Here is a 13202-nt window from a genome sequence, read left to right on the forward strand (position 1 = left end):
CAGGTGGTGGGAGCATAGACCTGGGGTGTTGGGCTTGACGTGGTCCTCATCTTTGGGACCAACATTCTCTAGTGAGTTACATGAGGCAGACGGACTGACCTTCTTTCCCCTGAACCCCTAGTAGCCTCCTCACCCACACCCAGATGTAACAATTTATGGTTCTTAGGGATTTTAAAATTAGATAACGTCACCTTGAGTACAACTTAACCACGTTAAACGCTTGTAAAACCCAAAACTTGGGGCCAGTATGTCCCACAATAACATACTTTTTAGACCCCCAAACTTGGAACCAATATGTCCCACTACAACTCGCTTTGAACCCAAACTAGGGACCAGTATATCCCTCAACAAGAGGCTTGTGAGAATCCAAATTAGGGACCAATATACCCCACAACAACACGCTAAAAAATACACATGATGAATTTTAGCTTGAAAACATTTAAAGAAACGTTCGTCAGTGTGGCAATAAGTATTATGTCTGCAATATCTGTGCAACATTCATATTACCTCTGATGCAAGATGAAAAAACCTGCATCTTGAAAACAACAAATTGATTGAAAGCTTAAGTGTAATTGTTGTATTTATACAAGTAAAATATAACATATGGTTAATATCACGATATAGAAGATGACGAGTGACATTGTTCAACTGTCAATTTGCATTTATTGATTATATGTCATTCACAAAACAATGAATATTACATTTGTATTTCTTTTTCAGCAAATATTTTATATTATCTGTCACAATACTGTTATTCAGCCTGAACCCTAACTCGGAAAACCTTATATATTTCCACCGGGAAGTAATTATTGGAGTGAACTTGGTATGGTTGGTCAGTCTTTCCAACATTGGACATTTCTGTTGCCTTGACCTTTTCTTATTATTTTATTCATCAAGTTCTTCTCTTTAATGACTGTAATCTTATGTAGGGTGGGGATGGGGGTTGCTGACAGTGGTGGACTTGACAGTGGTGAAGATATTAGGAGCGCTGGGGCTGATGTGCGCTAAAATGTTGGTGTAGAGTGGGTAGCGGGTGGTGGTGATGACGGAATAGACGAGGGAGTTAAGGCCGTCGGTGCGCAGCCTCTCGACGCTCTGTGCCAGTAACTTGTGCCTGTAGAACATATACATAAACATTTATCTGAGGACTAAGGTTGTCTGCCCACTAACGGGAGACACAGAAATAGTTTCATAACTATAAAATATAGTTATGGTGTAGCCGATCTTCATGAAATGAAATATACAACCCAACCACCTATTTTGATACAACGTTTTGTAACTGTTTTGTTACACCATCCCACTCCTCCGACCCCTCGTCGTCCCCACCATCCCCACTCCTCCGACCCCTCGTCGTCCCCACCATTCCATCCTCCTCCGTCTCCTCGTCCTCCCCATTATTCCCCCCTCTCCCATCCCCTCGTCCACCCCACTATCCCCCACTCCCTCATCCCCTCTTCCTCCCAACCATTCCTCCCTCCCCCATCCCTTCGTCCTCCCAACCATTCCCCACTCACCCATCCCCTCGTCCTCCCCACCATCCTCACTCCTCCAGCCCCTCATCCTCTCCATCATTCCTCCCTCCCCCGTCCCCTTGTCCTCCCAACCATTCCACATTCCCCTGTCCCCTCTTCCTCAACCATTCCCCCCTTCCCTGTCCCCTCATCTTCCCCACCATCCCCAACTCACCTATCCCTTCATCCACCCCACCATTCCCCACTCACCCATCCCCTCGTCCTCCCCACCATCTCCCACTTCCCGGTCCCATCGTCCTCCCCACCATTCTCCATTCCCCCGTCGCCTCGTCCCCACAATCACCCACTCCCCCATCCTCCTCACCATTACCCCCTCCCCTCATCCTCCAACCATCTCCCACTCCTGTCCCCTTTCCCTCCCCACCATTCCCCACTCCCTCGTCCTATGCGTTCCCAAATTATCTGATGTTCCCATCAGAAAAAAGGGAACATCAAATGATCTGATGTTCCCATCACTACAGAATAAGAAGAACAGTTAAAAAAGGATATGAAAACAAATGAAAAAACAAACAAAAAACTATCCTCACGAAATGAACAGAACAGTAAACAACACAGCTCAATTCCAATGCAATGTCACACAAAATAATTAAATTAAAATGAAAATAAATCGAAATTTATGAAAATTCATTTAATCAATGAAATTGGAAACATTGAAATGGAATCATAATGTATTTAGTGTGTGTTGCTCTGACGTGCAACAGATGGCGCTGTTTTAAAAAAGAAAACATCTTTTTACCTGTTACAGGTGTGGCATCTATATAGTAGGCATATAAAAACACAGGCATATTCGAATGGAACGTTGTGTCAAAATGTCAAAGCAATCGGTGAAGAACTTTCAGAGATTATACCATGTGTTGCTCTTATGTCCAACAGATGGTGTTGTTTAAAAAAAATGGTTTTTCTTGTCACAGGTGAGGCCTGTATATAGTAGATATATAAAAACACGCGCCTTTTCCAATGCAACGTTGTGTCAAAATGTCAAAGCAATCGGTAAAGAGGTTTTAAAGATTTCCCTCACATGAAAAACACAGTTTTTCAAACAAACATGTTTTCCCCTCACAAAAACAAAATTGTGCATTACACAATAGTTTTAAAATTAATACAATAATGTTAAGAAACGTAATCGTAACAAAACAAGAAAAATGTATTTAGTTTGGAATTAAAAAAGCATCAAGGAATAGAAGTAGCAATATAGTGGAAGATTTCTATTTTGATAAAATACACTAATCAGAAATGCAAGGTGATGCTGAGGCGGAGGTCTTTTGGGGAGAGGTTTGTCAGTGATTGTTTTTTGACAATGTTTAATAATGATATATCTTAGCAGAACAGTATTTTTTATTTAGTGTTAGCAAACTGTGAATAACTGATTTAAAATATTTAAGTGAAGTACACCTTGGAAGAATGTGATCATTATCAAATTAGATTTACTTGTTCAGACACATCATGCATGAAAGAATCATGTCAGGATTCCCAATTATCGTTGTTTTGATTATTTAAAATTGAAGTTGTATTTAAGATAGATCAAATGCACAATGCCTAATATTTGACCACAGATTATCCATTCCTAAAATGAAACAAACAACATTTTTAACAGCATCATATGTAATCACAAACAATACATTAACAAATCAAAAGCATACCGAAGCCTCCAAGCCTCACAATAAACAAAGGTACATTCTAATATCACAAAACCTCATTGACAAAACCTTACACAACCACCATCTTTTACTAACAAGAATACAATAAATCCATTACTTATTAACAAGACATGATCCCATCCAAACACCACCATTCTATATAAATAAAAATGTAAATGTTCATTTGTTCAAAATCGTTATCTCTGAAAGTTCTTCACCGATTGCTTTGAAATTTTGACACAGTGTTCCATTCGAATATGCCTGTGTTTTTATATACCTACTATATGGATGCCATACCTGTGACAGGTAAAAACGTGCTTAAAAAACAGCGCCATCTATTGGATGTAAAAGCAATATACTCTATACTAAATATGTTACGATTCCAATTCAATGTTTCCAATTGCATTGATAAATATAATTTTCATAGATTTCGATTTATTTTCATTTGGTTTAATTATTTTGTGTGACTTTGACAGACTTAGACTTGCAATTGAGCTGTGTTGTTTACCATACTATTCATTTCATGATTATAGTTTAATTTTGTATTTTTTCATTTTTTCACATAATTTGTTTAACTGTTCTTCTTATTTTGAAGTAAAGGGAACATCAGATCATTTGATGTTCTCATTTTTCTGATGGGGACATCAGATTATTTGAGAATGCATAGAACGAGGGAGTGGGGAATGATAGGGAGGGCGAGGGGAGAGGAGTGGGAGATGGTTGGGAGGATGATGGGACGGGAGAGGGGGTAATGGTGAGGCGGACGAGGGAGTGGGGGATGGTGGGGACGAGGGTATGGGGTGGAGAGGACAAGGGGACGGGAGTGGGGGATGGTTGTGAGGATGAAGGGATGGTTGTGAGGATGAGATGATGGGGTAGGGGGAAATGGTGGGGAGGACGAGGGACTGGGGAGGAAGAGGGGATCGGGGATGGTGGGAAGGACGAGGGGATGAAGAATGGTTGGGAGGACAAGGGGATGGGGGAGTGGGGAATGATGGAGAGGACTAGGGGACGGGGGAGGGGGAATTCTGGGGAGGACGAGGGAATGAAGCTGTTGGGAGGACGAAGGTACAGGGGAGGGAGAGTGGGAAATGGTAGGGAGGATAAGAGGCAGTAGAGTGGGGAATAGTTGGGAGGATGAGAGGGAGGGGGAGAATGTTGGGAGGACAGGAGGAGAAGGGGAGGGCTGTGGCTCAGCAATACACATGTGCTGCTGAGCCACAGCAACACGTGGTCGGGTACAGCTAGTTACGAATAAGGCAAAACCAAACACAAACTATCACTCATCACTTGTAATAAAAAAAGAGTCCCTTGCTATCAAAATAAAACCCACTAAAGTCTCACCACTCACTAAAATGACAAAAATTTAATTAAACCACCCTTATGCACTATAAAGTGAAACGTTCACCAAAACCTCTGCAATTCACTAACATGACAAAACATCATCCAACTATGACCTCTCACTAACAACACATAACCAGTTTCAAACTACCACCTCTCACTAAGAAGACAAGACAATTCCAATCCGCGAACCCCCATTAAGAAGACAAAAACACAACAGAACAACCACCTCACATCAAGAAAATAAGTAAGTAATTATCAAAAGAAGGCACCAAACCGGGAAGGCTATGTAGCACCATCAAATGTGCGGAATAATTAGAGGGCGCTAAATATCACCAGGGATGCCAATACGAGAACAAAAACGCATAAGGCGAACGATATCAAAAGTATCCGAGTCACCAAGAATTCTATTGAGGGACAGGTGACCGTGAGGGGCGGTCGGAAAGCAAGACACGCTCGTCCTGGAAGTCAGGACATTCAAGAAGGACATGCACGACCGCAAGAGGGACAATGCAATTTGAACAATAAGGAGCAGGGCGCCGCTCCATCAAGTGACCGTGGATTAAGTGAGTATGGCCAATACGCATCCTCGCCAGAGGTGTTTCCCATCGCCGGTTACGGTGGTAGGAGGACGGCCACGAGGAAACACAACATTTAAGAGTACGTAGTTTGTTACTAGTAACAGACAACCAAGAAGCCTGCCAATGGGTAAGGATGGAGGAATGGATAACCGGGTAAAAGTCAGAATTTGGAATACCTTTACGAGAGATGGGACAAGAGCGGACAGCTTTCTTGGCGGCAGCATCTGCACACTCATTTAAAGACACACCAATATGGCTGGGAACCCAACAAAACTCCACCAACTAAAATTTACTGTGAACAAGAAACAGCCAATGTTGGATCTCGACAACTACTGGATGAACCAGATTAAAGGACCCGAGAGCCATGAGGGCACTACATATAATGTTGTTAGTTTCTTGATGAGTGGAGAAATAGCAACATCGACGATAGTATCCGTACCCGCATTGAACAACACCTCGACATCCTCACAGACCAACATCACCTCAGCACTGAAACAAGGATTATCAAGAAACTAACAACATTATATGGAGGACCTATGGCAATTCCACGACCAAGAGATGGCTTCCTGAACCTTGCAGGAATTAACCTCACTGAGGACCAAGTCACTCTCCTAAATCTGGGCATAAACTGTCATGTTATGTCCAGACCGAGTGAGATGGCCCGGAAAGTAGAGTTGGAAATTCTGTTGGACGACATATTCGACCTCGAGACACAAAAGAAGGTTACTACCAAAGATACCTAACAAGCAGGACTTATTGCAGAAGGAGGAAAGAATCGAGGCAACTACAGAAGCACCATATTGTCCCCCGAGCTTAAAGCGGCAGCTAAAAGCCTTCGTGAGAACAAGGAGATAGTTGTCAGGAGAGGTGACAAGTCGCCAATATATGTCATTCTTAAAAAAGACGAATATCTGGCGAAAATGAACATCATACTATCTGACCAAACTAAGTTCCAAAGGGTAACGAAGGACACTACAGCCGAATTAAAAGCAAAGGTCAACAAACTGATTGAAACTGTGAACGCCAAGAAATCCGGACTCCACCTGCCAAAGATCATTGGGGAATATAAACCTGGATATGCGTATGGAAATGTCAAGACGCACAAGCCTGGAAACCCACTTCGGCCAATCATTAGCCAGATACCCACACCCACGTACAGACTGGCGAAGCGACTCAACGGCCTGCTGACTCCTTATGTTCCTTGCGCCTTCAGCCTGAAGTCTCCAAAGGAATTTGTTGACTTACTGCGGGGCACACGGGCCACAGGGATAAGAGCCTCGTTGGACGTAGAATCGCTGTTTACCAACGTACCTGTGGACGAGACAATCGGAATGATAGCCGACAGAGTGTATCGTGATCCAGCCTGTACTCCTCTTGACATACCAGAAAATATTCTGAGGAAACTACTCCAAGCTTGTACTAAAGAGGCACCCTTCTTGAGCCCGGATGGGCACATGTATAAGCAAGTAGATGGGGTCGCCATGGGTTCTCCCCTAGGTGTCCTGTTTGCAAACTTCTACATGGGTACCATCGAGCAAAAAGTCTTAGTCGACATGAACTTGAAACCGGCCATATACTGCAGGTATGTTGACGACATTTTTACACAGGTACCTGATGTCAGACATCTGCAGGAGCTGATGGAGGCATTTGAGCAGAGTTCCGTGTTGCGTTTCACTTACGAGATGGAAAAGGATGGGAAGCTGCCCTTTCTAGATGTAACAGTCATGGAAAAGGGCGGAGGTTTCCACACTGCAGTCTACACTAAGGAAACAAACATAGGAATGTGCCTAAATGCCAACAGCGACTGCCCTGACAGGTACAAGAGGAGTGTTGTTAACGCATATGTCGACCGTGCTCTCAGCCACAGCTCAGAATGGAAGCAAGTCGATGAAGAACTCTGTAGGGTAAGGCAGGTCCTAGTCAATAACGGCTTCTCCAATGGTTTTGTCGAAGACATCATAAGAAGGAAAGTGAAAAGCCATGCAACCTCTGAAGAGACAACTAACACAACACCTATACCCCCTATTAGACTATTTTACAGGAACTTCTTTTCCACATCTCATAAAACGGAGGAAAGGGTCCTGAAAGATATTGTTAATAGAAACGTTATCCCTACAGACAAAAATCAGAGGATACAACTGACGATTTACTATAAAACCAGAAAAACGGCCAGCCTACTCATGAGAAACTCTCCAGACACAAAACAGAACGCTTTAAAAGAGACTAACGTCGTCTATGCCTTCAAATGCCCTCTTGGGGACTGTAAGCTCCAAAAAACCCAGTATATAGGCAAGACAACAACATCTCTTTCTAGGCGTTTAACGATGCATAAGCAACAGGGCTCCATTAAGGAACATATAATCTCTTCCCACAACCAAACCATCGCCAGAGAAATCCTAGTAAACAACACAGAAATCATCGATAGATACAGCGACAGCAGGCGGCTTGACGTTTGCGAGGCACTACACATCAAGAAGTCAACACCAGCAATCAACAGCCAATTATTGCACAACTATATTCTACCCACCTCAAGACTCCGCTCCAATATAGAAGCATCAAGAAATATGGACCAATAGGCTTTCTACAAACACTTCTATTCAATATCCATTGTTTCGTGTTCTGTCTTGTGTTGATGAAATTAATACCCTATTAATACTCTTGTTCTGTCTTGTGTTGATGAAATTAATACCCTATTAATACCACATCTTGTTCTGTCTTGTGTTAATGCCACATCACCCCTTCCACCTCAGTCAAATGTAGTTATAAAATCGGAGATGCGTAAGTTCTATTCAGTTGTGTATTTGTGAACTAAAGTCTTTGAAAATGTAATAAGTTTTACGAAACGCGCTCGTGTCGCGTCAGACTAGATATATAAATTAATTTTGGAGAATTTATTTTTGATTTACCTCCAACAGTGAAGCGAAATATACGAAAGATTGAGAAAATTCGTGTTAGAATTATTAATCTTACTTTTTCGGTCATATTTAATAATATATGTCTACAGGAAAGACTGCTACCAAAATATACTAATATATATATATATATATATATATATATATATATATATATATATATATATATATATATATATATATATATATATATATATAAAGGGTATAAAGGAATATATATCAGAGAATATACATATATCAGAAAACTGGAGTATTTGTGTACCTCCCCTATTGTTTTAACTTGCGTTACAGGGCTCACCCCTTGAAAGCCTCTACTAACTTGGGGCCGGATTCCCAAACTCTACTACCATCAGAGAAGAACCCGGTTGCATCCCAGTAGGGCCGTAACAACGCCTCATAGTTATGTGCACGTCTCATAGTTATGTGCACGCCTCATAGTTATGTGCACGCCTCATAGTTATGTGCACACCTCATAGTTATGTGCACGCCTCATAGTTATGTGCACGCCTCATAGTTATGTGCACGTCTCAGTAGTTATGTGCACGCCTCATAATTAATGATAATTGTAACTAGTATTAAACCACTTGTACTGCGAGTCTATGAATTATACTACACTGAAGGTAACTCGTTTAGTAATATATAAATTATTTTCAGTGTTTTTCAGTCTTAAATTAGTAATACTTAACTTAAAATTATTTTCAGTGTGTGACCTTTACAGAATAATAGAAGAGTTGATATTAATGATTTTAGTCTTCGCAGCATTATTTATTAATTCAGATTTATAGATAAATTTAGATTTATCTACAAATGGCACAATTTTGGCATAATATATGATTTATTGATGTATTTTGCGTCCCTTCACGTTACTCACTATACAATGATAAACGTCCAGAGATATTTAGACCAAGTTATATATATGAACTGTGGAAACTTCTCTTAGTATCCTGATTTTGTTACTTGCTCCCAACAAGTGATTTGTTTCAAACATTTTGTAGTAATAAACAATAGATTTGCTTGTTCCTGTTTGCACCCATCTGTTGTCTTCAACTGTCATTTAATTATATTTTTATAATCTTATCTGATAGCCCAAACCTCCGTCCAACATGTTTTTATTTACTTATTGCTTACAAAGAGTATCAACTTTATTAGGTTCTTGCAGCCTAGTCTGTGAGAGGATCCATTATAATTGGACCTTATCCTCTTATTAGGTATCCATAGGTAAGTTAAGATAATTATCAGGAGAGAGTGGTAACCCTTAAGGACTATATAGGACTTGGAATGGATATGAGGATAAAGATTTAGGATCGGACAGAGAAAGGAATGGTGGCTTCCCACACGCATGGAAGGTCGGGGATTGAACACCGACCTGCAGGAAGCGAGACCGTCGTTATACTGTGCAGGCTAATTGGTTGGACAGGGTTGTATACCTATAAATTTCTCACATAAAATATACGCTCATTATAATACATGTGTAGGATATTTAAACCGAATAATTTATTTGTAGAGAGAAAGACTCAGAAGTATGCGTGTGTTTGTTTAACATTAATTTATTTAATAAGAAAAATCGCAATATACACGGTTAGGGCTTTAATTGACCTTATATAACGTGGAGCAGATCACAATCAACCCGACGAACATGTGAAAGTTGAACTGAATAATAACTGTTCTCACAAAGAATGTCCTCCTTTAACACTGGATAATTCACTTTCATAATCGTATTGACTAATTACTGTGTTAACTGTAATATAGAGCACATAGAGCTAAGCACATAGTATCATAGATCACTTAAAACTAAGCTCATAATAATATAGAGCACATAGATCTACGTACATAATATAGGGCTAAGCACATAATATAGAGCACATAGAGCTACGTACATAATATAGAGCTAAGCACATAATATAGAGCATATAGAGCTAAGCACATTATATAGAGCACATAGAGCCAAGTACATAGTAATATAGAGCCCATAGAGTTAAACAATAAGTTATGCTTATATGCACATAAAACTCTATGTGCTTAGCTCTATGTGCTCTGTAATAATATAGAGCACATAGAGCTAAGCACATAATATAGTGTACATAGAGCTAAGCACATAATAATATAGAGCACGAGAACTAAGCACATAATAATATAGAGCACATAGAGCTAAGCAAATAGAGTTTTAATCAGATGGGAGGGAATTCATTAAATAATCAAGCAAACATATTTACATAATAATTGTAAATATCTTGTGCAACAAAGCTGACATGTTATTAATAATTTATTGTACCGTGGGACAGGAAGCCAGGCTATATATTCAGTGCGTGTTAGGCTTATACCTAAGGTACTCCCCAGGGACGTATTACTGACCCCGCCCAGGAGGCAACCCCATAATAAGCTGACTAACTCCTGGGTACATATTTACTGCTGAGGGGAAAGGTGCATCAGGTGACAGGAAACGCGCCCTACCATTTCTCTGCCGCCCGGGTTTCGAACCCGTAATTTTCAATTGTGAGTCGAGAACGAACTTGACTGTACTACCGGACTTCTCATGTGCAGTGGTTTCATATTCATGCCCAACAGACAGAGGTAGACGATAGATAGCCTCCCTGAACAAGGCACAGTAGGAAGAAGATAACATCACAACTACACACACTTGTGACCGCAGGCGATCACCTGTACAGGTGGTATAGACAAAACACATTACATACAGGTGTGTAACAAAATTGTAGATACTTTCCACACAGATAACACACATGTACGATACATAAATGCCACATGCCATATGTGCATATGAAATATAGAAGGGTGGTGTATGAGTCGGCACGTGTAATTGGTAGATATAATACTATTAGGATTCTCTCGTCACACACACAGGGGCCAGCGCGTCACCATGCCAACGGTTCATTTGCTACTTTTATTATGAAAATTAATTTAAAAATTCCATCTACCACTCTTAACTCACTACACCGTAATTTACACTGTCGTATTCTTCACAAGTACCTCACGTAATTACTTCTTCATTACCACCAGTAGGCAAGTTAAGGCCCACACCAAGAGCGAGTGGCCACCAGGTATTAGTAGTGAGGTTGAGGAGGTATAAACCTCAAGTAATACTGTAGACAACACAACGTTCCTCTAGCATTGACGCGAGGTCTTCTTCCTTCTTTGTATTCGGTTCAGTTCAAATGATTTTCAACACAAATTATTCACAATCGTGTGAATGACTTTCCCAGCCATCTTACCAGTGCTACTCTGCTCCTCTATAGTACCAGCCATCTTACCAGTGCTACTCTGCTCCTCTATAGTACCAGCCATCTTACCGGTACTACTCTGCTCCTCTATAGTACCAGCCATCTTACCGACGCTACTCTGCTCCTCTATAGTACCAGCCATCTTACCAGTGCTACTCTGCTCCTCTATAGTACCAGCCATCTTACCGGTACTACTCTGCTCCTCTATAGTACCAGCCATCTTACCGACGCTACTCTGCTCCTCTATAGTACCAGCCATCTTACCGACGCTACTCTGCTCCTCTATAGTACCAGCCATCTTACCGACGCTACTCTGCTCCTCTATAGTACCAGCCATCTTACCAGTGCTACTCTGCTCCTCTATAGTACCAGACACCTTACCGACGCTACTCTGCTCCTCTATAGTACCAGCCATCTTACCGACGCTACTCTGCTCCTCTATAGTACCAGCCATCTTACCGGTGCTACTCTGCTCCTCTATAGTACCAGCCATCTTACCAGTGCTACTCTGCTCCTCTATAGTACCAGACACCTTACCGGTGCTACTCTGCTCCTCTATAGTACCAGCCATCTTACCGACGCTACTCTGCTCCTCTATAGTACCAGACACCTTACCGGTACTACTCTGCTCCTCTATAGTACCAGCCATCTTACCGACGCTACTCTGCTCCTCTATAGTACCAGCCATCTTACCGACGCTACTCTGCTCCTCTATAGTACCAGCCATCTTACCGACGCTACTCTGCTCCTCTATAGTACCAGCCATCTTACCAGTGCTACTCTGCTCCTCTATAGTACCAGCCATCTTACCAGTGCTACTCTGCTCCTCTATAGTACCAGCCATCTTACCAGTGCTACTCTGCTCCTCTATAGTACCAGCCATCTTACCGGAGCTACTCTGCTCCTCTATAGTACCAGCCATCTTACCGGCGCTACTCTGCTCCTCTATAGTACCAGCCATCTTACCGGAGCTACTCTGCTCCTCTATAGTACCAGCCATCTTACCGGCGCTACTCTGCTCCTCTATAGTACCAGCCATCTTACCGGTGCTACTCTGCTCCTCTATAGTACCAGCCATCTTACCGGTGCTACTCTGCTCCTCTATAGTACCAGCCATCTTACCGGTGCTACTCTGCTCCTCTATAGTACCAGCCATCTTACCGGTGCTACTCTACTCCTCTATAGTACCAGCCATCTTACCGGTGCTACTCTGCTCCTCTATAGTACCAGCCATCTTACCGGTGCTACTCTGCTCCTCTATAGTACCAGCCATCTTACCGACGCTACTCTACTCCTCTATAGTACCAGCCATCTTACCGGTGCTACTCTGCTCCTCTATAGTACCAGACACCTTACCGGTGCTACTCTGCTCCTCTATAGTACCAGACACCTTACCGGTGCTCCTCTGCTCCTGTATAGTACCAGCCATCTTACCGGTGCTACTCTGCTCCTCTATAGTACCAGCCATCTTACCGGTGCTACTCTGCTCCTCTATAGTACCAGCCATCTTACCGGTGCTACTCTGCTCCTATATAGTACCAGACACCTTACCAGTGCTACTCTGCTCCTCTATAGTACCAGACACCTTACCGGTGCTACTCTGCTCCTCTATAGCACCAGCCATCTTACCGGTGCTACTCTGCTCCTCTATAGTACCAGCCATCTTACCGGTGCTACTCTGCTCCTCTATAGTACCAGCCATCTTACCGGTGCTACTCTGCTCCTCTATAGTACCAGCCATCTTACCAGTGCTACTCTGCTCCTCTTTAGTACCAGCCATCTTACCGGTGCTACTCTGCTCCTCTTTAGTACCAGACACCTTACCGGTGCTACTCTGTTCCTCTTTAGTACCAGACACCTTACCGGTGCTACTCTGCTCCTCTATAGTACCAGACACCTTACCGGTGCTACTCTGCTCCTCTATAGTACCAGACACCTTACCGGTGCTACTCTGCTCCTCCAT

At 42.2% G+C, this 13202-nt stretch overlaps 2 protein-coding genes across 2 annotated transcripts; both read right to left on the bottom strand.

The window, feature by feature from the left end:
- Positions 1–921: 921 nt before the first annotated feature.
- Positions 922–12395, bottom strand: LOC138365840 (microtubule-actin cross-linking factor 1, isoforms 6/7-like). The gene is made up of 3 exons (XM_069326416.1): positions 11231–12395; positions 9675–9741; positions 922–1114 (listed from the first exon to the last, which is right to left on the bottom strand). The coding sequence occupies exons 1-3, from the start codon at positions 12393–12395 to the stop codon at positions 922–924; spliced, it is 1425 nt and encodes a 474-aa protein (XP_069182517.1).
- Positions 12396–12767: 372 nt separating this feature from the next.
- LOC138365842 (uncharacterized) lies at positions 12768–13202 on the bottom strand. Its single transcript, XM_069326420.1, has one exon. It carries the CDS (start codon positions 13200–13202, stop codon positions 12768–12770), a length of 435 nt encoding a protein of 144 aa, XP_069182521.1.

This window comes from Procambarus clarkii, chromosome 2 (genome assembly GCF_040958095.1).
Source record: "Procambarus clarkii isolate CNS0578487 chromosome 2, FALCON_Pclarkii_2.0, whole genome shotgun sequence".
NCBI lineage: Eukaryota > Metazoa > Arthropoda > Malacostraca > Decapoda > Cambaridae > Procambarus > Procambarus clarkii.